This window comes from Oryx dammah, unplaced genomic scaffold (assembly GCF_014754425.2).
Source record: "Oryx dammah isolate SB20612 unplaced genomic scaffold, SCBI_Odam_1.1 HiC_scaffold_7, whole genome shotgun sequence".
Lineage (NCBI taxonomy): Eukaryota > Metazoa > Chordata > Mammalia > Artiodactyla > Bovidae > Oryx > Oryx dammah.
In genome coordinates this window covers 35916606-35928552 of record NW_024070191.1, presented here as the reverse complement: position 1 = coordinate 35928552, position 11947 = coordinate 35916606, and the positions used below count along the sequence as shown (strand labels likewise).

At 45.5% G+C, this 11947-nt stretch overlaps 1 protein-coding gene and 2 long non-coding RNA genes across 4 annotated transcripts in view; 2 read left to right on the top strand and 1 right to left on the bottom strand.

The window, feature by feature from the left end:
• The window catches only part of SLC20A2 (solute carrier family 20 member 2), a 110044-nt gene that overhangs the window by 76963 nt on the left and 21134 nt on the right, over positions 1 to 11947 (top strand). For both annotated transcript variants that reach the window (XM_040243246.1, XM_040243247.1), the window contains exon 6: positions 6860 to 6976. In XM_040243246.1, the coding sequence (XP_040099180.1) occupies positions 6860 to 6976 (117 nt within the window). The remainder of the gene's footprint in view (positions 1 to 6859; positions 6977 to 11947) is intronic.
• LOC120865852 lies at positions 3096 to 6449 on the top strand. Its single transcript, XR_005721532.1, has 2 exons — positions 3096 to 3869; positions 5293 to 6449. It is a non-coding gene; the product is annotated as an uncharacterized LOC120865852 (long non-coding RNA).
• LOC120865854 lies at positions 9638 to 10946 on the bottom strand. The gene is made up of 2 exons (XR_005721533.1): positions 10851 to 10946; positions 9638 to 9878 (listed from the first exon to the last, which is right to left on the bottom strand). It is a non-coding gene; the product is annotated as an uncharacterized LOC120865854 (long non-coding RNA).

The window sequence follows — 11947 nt, the reverse complement described above, 5'->3', positions numbered from 1 at the left end:
CTCCTTCTCCCCTCCTCCCCCTTCTCCATCTTCTCTCCCTCTCCCACGTGCTCCCTCTCCCCCTCCCCTCTCTCCCTCCCCCTCCTCCTCCCCCCTCCTCCTCCTCCCCTCCTCCTCCTTCTCTTCCTTTCCCACCTCCTCCCTCTGCCCTCCATCTCCTCCTCCCCCTCCTCCTCCTCCCCTCCTCCTCCTTCTCTTCCTTTCCCAACTCCTCCCCCTCCTCCATCTCCTCCTCCTCTTCCTCCCCCTGTGGCAGCCCTTCTGGTCCAGCCCCAGGGAACCCAGAGCATCAGGCCCCCCTCGAGTCCCTGCTGACTCAGGAGAAGGAGCTTGATTCCCAGAGATGCTCTGTGTTCTGTTCGGTTTTTTACATTCCAGGCTGTAGGGAGCGGGCGTTGGAGCTGGGGTGGCTCCCAGCCCTGGGTGGGGAAGGCGTGGGCTGAGAAGAGTCTCCAATTTCACTCAGAGCAGGATTCAGGACAGAGTGATTTGAACTCACTTCCTTCTCAGAACTGTTGTAACTAAACCCTGGTTTGAGAAAGCTAGTACCATATGCAGGGGGGAGTAAGATCTCAATTATAGGACAGATTAGGAAAGAGCATTTTGTAATTTCAAAGTGGTGCTTCATCTTCTTAAAGTTGCCGCAGGATTCCTCTTACCTAGGGAACTCCTCCAGTGCTTTGAACATGTTGATCTGAGAACAAAAACTAGTGACTCCATTTATCAGGGAAGGGAGGACTAGCAAAAAGTGATTCTTCAAATGAGGTCAACTTGTGTGTGTGTGTCTGTGTGTGTGTGTGTGTGAGTTCCTGTGGGAAAATGTCCACAGTATACTGTTATGTGGGAAATGCAGACCCAGGACAATATATACAGTCTAGTTTACATCTGTTAAATTTACGGCAAAGTAAAAGAAATCCACACAAACACTCTGCATTAGATGTTTGTTTATCTCTAGAAAATGCCTGGGAAGATACATACCAAATATTTATCAGTGTTTCTCTGGGAAGTAGGTGCAAGAGGGGAGGACAGGAGGCATTTTCATATTTGTACCTCCTACAGTTTTGTATGGTTGATTTTTTTTTAATTTTTTATATTATATTGGAGTATAGTTGATTTACTGTATTGTGTTAGTTTCAGGTGAACAGCAAAGTGATTCAGTTATACATGAATCTGTTTTTCTTCAGATTCTTTTCCCGTGTAGGTTATTACAGAATATTGAGCAGAGGTCCCTGTGCTATACAGTAGGTAGGGCCGTGTTGATTATCTGTGGCTGATCTTTTTATAATCTTGTATTATTTATCAAATTAAACCAGAGAAAGCGAGAAGAGAGGGTGCAGGAGAGGTGGGTGAGAGGTATAAGGGAACTAACATAGGCTAGAGCCTGAGGGGTTTGAGAGAAGTTTCATTTTACCACAGTAACTAACACACACACCACGTGGACCTCATTTGTAGAATCACTTTTTACTCATCCTCTCTTCGGTAATAAATGGAGTCACTAGTTTTGGTTCTGTTGTAGATCAACGTGTTCAAAGCATCAGATTGTAACAGTGATTGTTGTATGTGAAAACTAAGAGCTGTGCCAAAGTCAGGGCTCGGAAGACTGTGAGTGGGTCTGACAGCTCTCTCTACTTCCTCCCCAGGGCCGTTGGATGTCCTGATCTTCAGGGGGTTTGGGAGAGAATTGCAAGGATGCCTGAGGTTTGAGCTGAATCACTATTCATCATATCTTTGCTGTTCAGAAAATGAAAGGGCTGGACATGAAAGGCCATTGAGGGCTGGAGCCAGGCCTGGGCTTCCGTGCGCCCAGTGTGGGCTCCTGGCAGCCGCTCTTGGCCGAGGGTCGGAGCAGTTCAAGCCCAAGCCGTGTCCTACTTTGCCTTCCCCGGGGTGCGGGCCGAGCCTCAGCGCCCTCTTGAGCATCTTATCCGAGGATAATTTGAGACCCTAGCAGGAAGGCCATTCAGTACCAAGTATTTTTGTCAAAAATTTTGTTGTAAAAAGTCTACCTTGAATTTTCAGAAGGAAAAAAGTTTTCCCCTGAAAGTACATTGATTTTGAAGGGTTTTTCTGTGCTGGATTTTTGCATTTCATTGGTTTTTTTAATCCATGAAACTTGCTTCTGTATATTTAGTACAATTTAGAGCTGGGTCCCCTAACTATTAGTCGGCATCTCTCGCATGAGGCTTTAAAAGTAAGTCTGGCTGCTCTTTTTTTTTTTAATTGGAGTATAGTTGATTTACAGTGTTGTGTTCATTTCAGGTGTACAGCAAAGTTGATCAGTATTATATACATATACTTAACACATGTAATACATAATAGTATAATATATAAATACATAACTATATAAGTACATAATTTATAATATACAAGTCATATATAATATAAATTATGTAACATGTAATGTGTAATTATATAATTACATATTAAGCATATAATATTATATAATATACTCTTAATGTATAATACCATGTATTATATATCATATGTATTCTTTTTTAGGTTCTTTTCCCTTCAAGATTTAACCTTATAGGTTATTACATAATGTTGAGGATAGTTCCCTATGCTATATAAAAGGTCCTTGTTGCTTATCTATTTTATATATAGTAATGTGTACCTCATGTGAAGAGTTGACTCATTGGAAAAGACTCTGATGCTGGGAGGGAGTGGGGGCAGGAGAAGGGGACGACCCAGGATGAGATGGCTGGATGGCATCACCGACTCAATGGACGTGAGTCTGAGTGAACTCCGGGAGTTGGTGATGGACAGGGAGGCCTGGTGTGCTGCGATTCATGGGGTCGCAGAGAGTCGGACATGACTGAGCGACTGCACTGAACTGAACTGAATGTGTATCTGTTGGGCTTCCCAGGTGGCTCAGTGGTAAAGAATCTGCCTGCCAGTGCAGGAGACGTAAGAGACGCAGGTTTGATCCCTGGATCGGGACGATCCCCTGGAGAAGGGCATGGCCACCCACTCCAGTATTCTTGCCTGGAGAGCCCCATGGACAGAGGAGCCTGGTGAGCTGCAGGCCTTCGGTGGGGTCGCCTGAAGCGACTGAGTACGCACAGTGTGTATCTGTTAATCCCAGGCTCCTGGCTTATCCCTCCCTCCTTTCCCCTTTGTAAGCAGGAGTTTCTTTCCTGTCTGTGGGTCTGTCTCTGTTTTGTATATACGTTCATGCTGGTGTGTGCTCTCGATGCTCATTTGCTAAATGGCTGGAATAGTTCGGGAAGATCCAATCCCCATTCTGTTCCTCTCTCTCTTTCTCACCATCAGCAACTCGCCCGTCTCCCTGCTTCCTTTGCTCTTCGCCATCTCGCCCCCACCCCTGGCTTTTTTCCCCTGTGTCTCCCGCCCTCTCACCCTCTGATCTTCCATCCAGTCCTGTGACTCAGAGGGTGGCTCCGGAGCTTCCTGGCCACTTTCCAGGCCAAACCGATGGTGAAGGCGGTTGTGATGGTAGCGACTCAGGAGCAGGTGACCCTGTGGCTCATCGGCCCCGCGAAGCATCGTGAGCCTTATGTATAGCCGGCCTCAGCCTGTCCCTTTCGGGTGTGGGTCTTGATGCCCTCCAGAGCCCATGTAACCTCAGCACAGAGATGGGCCTGGAAGGAGCACGTGGAGCGGCCCTGCTCTGCCCTGCTGAGGGCTCTGCTCAGAGGGCATGGAGGAGAAGGGGGCCTGGGAGCAACAGTGTCCACTTGTTCAGACACTCATCTCTCCAGCTCCTGGGCTTCATCCCCCTCCCTCAGTACCCAGAGCTCGCCTTAGATCAGGTTAAGGTAGTGAGGCCAAAGTAGCCCAAGTGTCAACTTTATCATCAGCTCAACCAGAAGCCGCAAAGGAGACGGGGAGGACTCTTCAAAAGCCAGGTAGTTTTAAGCCGCAGTTGGTTTGATGTTGGTAATTAACAGTTACCATTCAGTTCAGCAAGAAACCACATTGGAGTGGTCCTTCCCTGTGTCCGGACACTGACATGCAGACACACAGCAGAAGCAGGAGCCCCAGCCGCAGGCACGGCCGAGTGAGGTCAGCCTGAGTGGTTTTATAAGCAGCTCCAAGCCTGGATCCGGAGACCGAGCCAGGGCTGGGGCGGGGCTGCCGGCCACCCCGGCACAGCCCCATGTGGGGCCTTGCTTGCTGGTGTGTCCGGGCGCTGGAGGGTGGAGCCGCCTGGCTACTGAGTGTCTGCTCCCACCAGTGACCCTTCCACGGTGCCAAGGCTGGGTAATTCTGGTTTTTATTTTCCATACTTATATATGAAAATCCTGACTCTCCATTTAGAGTATTAACTACCCATTTTCCCTCTTACCATTACCAAAATGTCTAATAATACTTTACCTGAAAAATTTTGAGTTGGTTCATATATATATATATAAAATGGTTCGTGTCCAACTCTTTGCAACCCTATGGACTGTAGCCCTCCAGGCTCCTCTGTCCATGGGATTCTCCAGGCAAGAATACTGGAGTGGGTTGCCATTCCCTTCTCCAGGGGATCTTCCCGACCCAGGGATCAAACTCAGGTCTCCTGCATTGCAGGTGGATTCTTTACTGTCTGAGACACCCTTACTTTTTGTAGAATGGTTAACAGTGAGCAATTACACGCCAATGAAAAAAATAATAGAAAAAAAATCAGTTTTATATTTTAAAAAATAACAGTTAATAGTAACAAAGCCTACAGCATTAGAGGTTTATTTAAGAGCAGAGTTTTAAGCAGTTCACTTATTTCAAACTTAAAAAAAAAGTTTAACAATTTACAAAAGTGTGTGCTTATTATAAATTTTCAAAGTTAGCAGTATGAAAGCACAAAGTAAGTGCTATAGGAGCCTTTAGCAAACAAACAAGCAGATAAATAAATAGACCTGATTTTGCTTCCCAAATGACTGTGAGTTTCTGCTTTTCAAGTTATTGGAGTTTCTTTACATTTTTTTTTTCTTTGCCTTCTCTGTTTTTGTCACTATCCATGGGCTTGTGACTAAGAGCCCTTCTCTCCTATTTAGAAAGAATGTGGTATAATGTTGAGGGCCTTGGGCTTGGGAGTGAGATGCTGGGGTGGGTAGCCTTGTGCTTAAGATGGACAGTGTATAGCACAGGGAGAGACCCCTCCACAGGAGTAACTGCTGGTTCTTCCCAGAACTTTTACGATCTGTTCAGGAGTGTACACTTGGCCGTGGGTGGGAGGGCGGGGGGGAACAGCAGTGTTTCTCTTCTAGACATAGGTTGGGTGGTGCTGCACACACCGTGATCTTGCTGGTCTTTCTCACTTAACTAGACAAGAGCATCTCGTCTTATCAGTCCATTTATCTCGACCTTATCTTATGCCATGCACCACGCTGACTTCACACTTCCATGATGATGCGTGTGTCGGTTGTCTTGCAAACCCTGTTACAGGTAATGCTCTAGTGAGTACTCTCGTGCCTGTCTCCTTGTGCCTGTGCAAGGATGCACCTGTGGGTGTCTGAATCACACCTGTGTCACCAGGGGAGCTGGGCTCAGGGCCCTGCAGGGCAGGGAAGCCTGATGTCTCTCCACCTTCCACCTTTTTATTGACTGAGGGAATGGCAACTTTGTGTGCTGGACTGGATAGCAATGAAAAGCTTTTCTGTGTTGTAATTCCATGAGTTGGCCCTTGAAAGAAGAATTGAGCTTTAAAGTCAGTGTCCTTTGGCAACACTTTTCTATCTAAGCTGACTTTTTTTTTTTTTACAATAAAAGGGTTTATTTATGCATATGGAAGCCTTCACAGAAAAGAAATGAGCACTCAGAGAAGCAGTCAGACTTCAGGACTTCTGTACCATTTTGACAAAGGGTGATAGATTATGGAAAGACTAGGAAACATAACAGGAGAGAAGAGTTAGTGTGGCAAGGTCTGTTTGTGCAAACCCATCCGGGTGGTGGTGCCTGGTCTCCAGTGATGGGAGTCACTTTCCTCTTCCTGGAACAAGGAAGGCACGTTTCTCCCAAGAAATTTATGCCCTGTTGTCCAGCAGTTACAAAGTGGGGCAGCAGACTCTTCCTGCGTCTGCTGTTTCTCAATTTAAGCTGACTTTAAAAAAGGTTTGTGTGTGTGGTCCAAGCGTCATGTCCATTTAAAGCTGGGCTGCTGACTATTGAGAAACCAGAGAGGCGGCCATCAGCCTTGCTGTGGCCGCTGCAGCCCTGGGCTTTGGGGTGCCGAGGGAAGGCGGGGGCAGGCATTGGGAGGGAAGACAGACCCCTTCTTACCCCCATTTGTCCACTCGGGAATTTAGGTATTGAGATAATACTGTAAATGGGTTTATTCCCAACTTAATATGTTGTTTTGCCAAGTTGGTTGCTTTATAATGATTAGCCTACTCACTGAGTTAACCACAGAGTCACAAGGTAAACAGTATATCTCAATTATTTTTTTACAGTTTTATAATTCACTTATCTGGCTGCGTTGGGTCCTCGTCATGGGCTTTCTCTGCTTGTGGAGGGGGCTACTCCTTGCCGTGGTGCGTGGCCTCTCACGGCAGTGGCTTCTCCCGCTGCAGAGCTCTAGTGCCCCAGGGCAACAGGGCCGCAGGATGCGTGGGCTCAGTTGTTGCTGCGCACAGGCTTAGTTGCTCCGAGGCATGTGGAGTCTTTCTGGACCAAAGGCCCATGTCTGCTACACTGAGAGGTGCATTCTTATCCACCACATCACCCGGGAAGTCCCGGTGTGCCTTAAACATAAGACTTTGTTCCCCAGAAAAAGTCTCGCACGGTGTTGTGGCTGAAGAGTTTTATTAATCACAGAATCCAGATGATACACTTCAGGGTCGGGGAATGGCAGGAGTGGGGATGTCATACCCGACCTTGGAGACGTGTCCAGTGACAGCTGTGTCCCCTTTGTCCCCAGTGATGGGCCTGGTCCTCCCCATGTGGGCGATCGCCCTCATCTCCTTCGGGGTCGCGCTGCTGTTTGCCCTCTTCGTGTGGCTCTTTGTGTGTCCGTGGATGCGGAGAAAGATAACAGGTAAGTGCTTTTCTGTTTTTCTGATTTGCAAAAAGGCTCTGATTTCTAAGCCTGCAGGCATCATGCACCGTGATCCTGAGTAACAGAGGGAATACAACCACGGTCAGGCCGGTCCCTGTCTCAGGGCACCTGCCTGCTTTCTGGCTTAGACTTTTCCTGGATAACTTGGGATCTTGGTGAGAATGAGGTCCTCGTTGCCGTGGGTAACGGCAGGTAGCAAATCAGCAGCATAGCAGTGTCCTCCCTCAAGAATGGCAGAAGGTAAAAAGACCAGATTCTGAGTGTGATAACTGGAATTCCCATGCGTCTATGGTGAAATAAAAACTGGTACAACGATGGGAAAAGTTCGTTTAGCAGTTTCCTATGAAGTTAAGCAAACATTCACCATATGACTTAAGTAATTCCACCCCTAGGTGTTTATCCAAGAGAAGAAGGGAGACTCATACACAAATTAAGTCATACTAGCCACGAAGTGGAGACAAGCCACAGGCTCATTAACAAGTGAGTGGATGACCAAACTCTTCATACAGCAGAGGGCGGATGAGCAATGAAGAAGGCGAACTCCCAGGAGGAGCCACGCACAAACAAACCCATCCTGTAGGGCTCCAGAGGACAGCCATCCACAGCCACCGAAACCAGGGGCTGCTGGAGACGCTGCAGAAGGGGATGTGAGGGGACTTTGCAGGGACAGAGGGAGCTTTAGAGACAGAAGGGCACTTTAGGGACAGGACAGAGCTTTGCAGACACAGGAGGGAACTTTGCAGGACTCTGTCTTAATTGGGGGGTAGTTATAGTCTGTACTCGTTTGTCACAGGTCGTCTACCTGCACATTTTAAAAGGTATAAATTTTATTGTACAGAAATTATACCTCTGTGAAAGCAATTTTAAAAAAAGAAGACCCTGGCTTAGAAAACTGCAGGAGCTATTTTCCTGTTACTGGCAACGTGACTGAATTCCAAGCCTTATGGCCACACACTTTTACAGGGCTCTCAAAAGAAAAGAAGTATTTCCTTTTGGCCTCAGAGTGTACCTTACAGTCATGGTTTGATCCGGACATATCTGAATTTGAAACCCACATTTCAAAGAAAAACTGAACAACCGAGGAGACGTTACCACGCTTATGAATGGGAAGGCTCAATACCAGAAAGATGTCCGTTCTCAAATCGATCTGTACATTTAATGCAATTTAAATAAAAATCCCAGCAGGATATTTTGCAGATTTATACAAGTCACTTTAAGAATGTGTATGGAGGACTTTCCTGCCAGTCCACCTGCCATTGCAGGGGACAGGACCCCAGGAGGATCCCTCATGCTGAGAGCAGCTGAGCCTGTGAGCCATAATGAAGGGACACACCTTGTCACTGCAACTAGAGGAAGCCTTCACTCAGCAACAAAGACCCAGCACAGCCAAAAAGAAACAATTCATTAATTTAAAAAATTTTATAGGGAAAGGGACTGGAATGGCCAAAACAAATTTGGAGAAGAGTAAAGTTGAAGGACCCATGCCACAGAAAGCTACAGGAGAGTGTGGAAGTGGCGAAGAGATAAACACCTAGATTAACAGAACAGGATAAAGTCCAGAAACAGACTGGCAAATATGGCCAACTGATTTTCAACAAAGTCAATTGTTGAAAATCACTGATATAATCAATGATACTGGAATAACTGGGCATCGAATGCCAAAAAAAGAACCTTGACCTAAAGCCTTATACCTTGCAAAAAAAAAAAAAAACTCAAGATCCATCATAAGTATAAATGTAAAGTAGAAAACTATGAAACTTTGGGAGCAAAAAGAGGAAAACTTTTGGGACCTTGGGTAGAGCAAAGAGTGTTTAGGTTTGATACCAAAAACACAATTCATAAAAGAAGTTGGTAAATTGCACTTCATCAAAATTGGAAACTGTTGCCCTGTAAGGAACACTGCTGCTACTGCTGCTGCTGCTGTCGTATCAGTCGTGTCTGACTCTATGCGACCCCATAGACGGCAGCCCACCAGGCTTCCCCGTCCCTGGGATTCTCCAGGCAAGAACACTGGAGTGGGTTGCCATTTCCTTCTCCAATGCATGAAAGTGAAAAGTGGAAGTGAAGTCGCTCAGTTGTGTCCAACTCTTTGCAACCCCATGGACTGCAGCCTACCAGGCTCCTCCATCCATGGGATTTTCCAGGCAAAAGTACTGGAGTGGGGTGCCATTGCCTTCTCCGTAAGGAACACTATTAAGAGAAAAGACAAGCTGCAGACTGGGAGAAAGTGTTTGCAAATCCTCTAACAAAAGACTTGTGTTCAGAACATAGGAAGAAAGCTCAGAAAATAACCCGATTTAAAACAAAAATTTTAAATAGCTGTTTCACCAAAAAAAGATACATGAATGGCAAATGAGTCCATGAAAAGCTGCTTGACATCAGAAATACAGATTAAAATCACAATGAAGTATTCCCACACATCTATTTTAATGGCTTTAAGGAAAAAAAAAGGATAGTGCTAAATGCTGACAAAGATGAGGCGTGGCTGGAATGTTCATTCACGCACTCCTGCTGGGAATGTGAATGGCACAGCCTCTCAGAAAAGGAGTTTGATGGTTTCTTATAAGGTTAATCACTTACCCACTCCTAGGTGTTTACTCTAGAGAAATGCACATTTCAATTCACACAGAAGCCTGGAGATGAGTATTTATAGCAGCTGTATTTGCTATCACCAAAAACTAAAAGCCTGGATTATCCACAGAACACATACACACGTATTTCTGGAAATAAATACATCCACATATTAGACTGCTACTCGGCTGTGAAGATGAGTGGGCTGCTGAGCCTGCACCAGCATGGATGAACCTCGGGCGTGTTAATCGTGCCACGTCGGAGGAGCCAGCCTCAGAAGCATATGTCTATGGTTCCATTTACATGACATCTGGAAAAGACAAAACGGTAGGGACGGAGACCAGACAGGTGGTTGTCAAGGGCTAGGGCAGAGGGGTTGACTATAGGGATAGGCGTTACAGGAATCTAGACTTTGAAGATTTTTTTTTTTAATGTGGACTATTTTTAAAGTCTATTCAATTTGTTACAATATTCCTTCTATTTTATGTTTCGGTTTTTTGGCCATGAGGCACATGGGATCTTGGGGGGATCTTAGGTCCCTAACCAAGGATTGAACCTGTGCACCCTGCATTGGGAGGTGAAGTCCCAGCCACTGGCCCGCCAGTGAGATCCCTAGACATTTTTTAGAATCAGAATTCTACACACACACAGCCAGTTTACCACGTGCAAGTTTTAAAAACTAATAATTAAAACACATTAGTACATACAACTTCAAACTAAGTAGTGATTTCACACTATGTCGGATTCACATCCAGCTGCTTCTTCCTCTCCCGTGTAGCCGCTGCCTGCTCTTGGCTGAGAAGGAACCACCCCCCCCCCTTAAACATCCTGCTTGTCTGGTTTAACCCCAATGGGAGTGATAAACTAAACTTGAATGCTCTTGACATTTAAAGCTTTTTCTGATTGTTGTTGTTCAGTTGCTAAGTCGTGTCCGACTCTGTGACCCCACGAACTGTAGCACGCCAAGGCTTCCCTGACCTGCACTACTTCCCTGAGTTATGGACCATAAAATCTTTGCTCCCACCTTTAGGCTGTAATGTTACAGTAGGAAACTGACATTACTACCCATTCTGGCTTGCCAAGGGATTTTTTTTTTGGCCAATAACATGTATTTTGACATTTCAACATACAGGTACCTTGTTTTATTAAGTACAGACTATGGTTAAGGGCATGGACAGAGAGTAAACTGACTGCATGTTACTACCTGGGTGACCTTCAGCAAGTGATTCAGTCTCTGTGGGCCTCAATTTGCTCATTTATAAAATAGAGAAAATGGTAATACCTGTTTCATACGTTAGCATGTTTTGGGGGGACTGCCTGATGGTTCAGTGGTTAAGACTCCATGCTTCCACTGCAGAAGCCCAGGTTTGATCCTTGGTTGGGGAGCTAAGATCCGACAAACTGCACAGTATGGCCAAAAACAAGAAAAAACAAACCAAAAAACACAATTAAAAAAATCTGTTATTATAATCTTTACAGATATTAACTTTTCTCATCTACATTGTAAGCAGTTTGAGGTCAGAAACCTGTGTGTACCTTTATTTATTCCTTGTAGTAAACAAACTTAGTTTTATTTTTTTTTAATCTTTTAGATTTAGATAAATACAGAGATAGAGGTATAAAGATTGAGGGCAGGAAGAGAAGGGGACGACAGAGGTCGAGATGGTTGGATGGCATCATCGACTCAATGGACGTGAGTTTCAGCAAGCTCTGGGAGATGGTGAAAGACAGGGAAGCCTGGCGTGCTGTAGTCCATGGGGTTGCAAAGAGTCAGGACACAACTGAGCAGCTGAACAGCAACAACAGAGACAGAAGTGATCTATCTGGGTAAATACAGAAATGAGGGTGATGTGTGAGTGTATCCGGCAGAGGAACCGAGAAGACTGTCCGTGTCAGTTGGGTGGTTTAGAGCTTAGACGCTTCCTCAGGCAAGTGTGAGGCAGCAAGACCATGAATCCACATACCAGATCTGATTACCAAGAGTGCGCTCCAGCTTCAAAACCACTTTTTGAAAATCCCTGGTTTCTTTTGGAAGTAGAGGATTTTCAAAAGTAAGCAGAATCTCTCTGTTCCTTTTGAGGAAAATGATTTACTTGTTTCCTAAGACTCGATGACCTGAGGAAATCTGAGCGCAGTCTCTTATTGAACAGAAGAAAGCAGACAGACCCTAACAGTATCTATGAAGACAAAAAGGATAAACATTTCAGTGATTCTGAGGTCAGTTTAAGAAAACAGAAGGCCGGGCTAGATGGTTGTAGAATTTACAGAATGTTTACCTTGGGAACCAGATCTAATCCTGTCTTTTTTGTTGCTTTTGGATGAGATAACTCAGGGCTGAGTCTCCATCTTTCCCTCCGTAGCTGAATTTTCTAGCCTGTT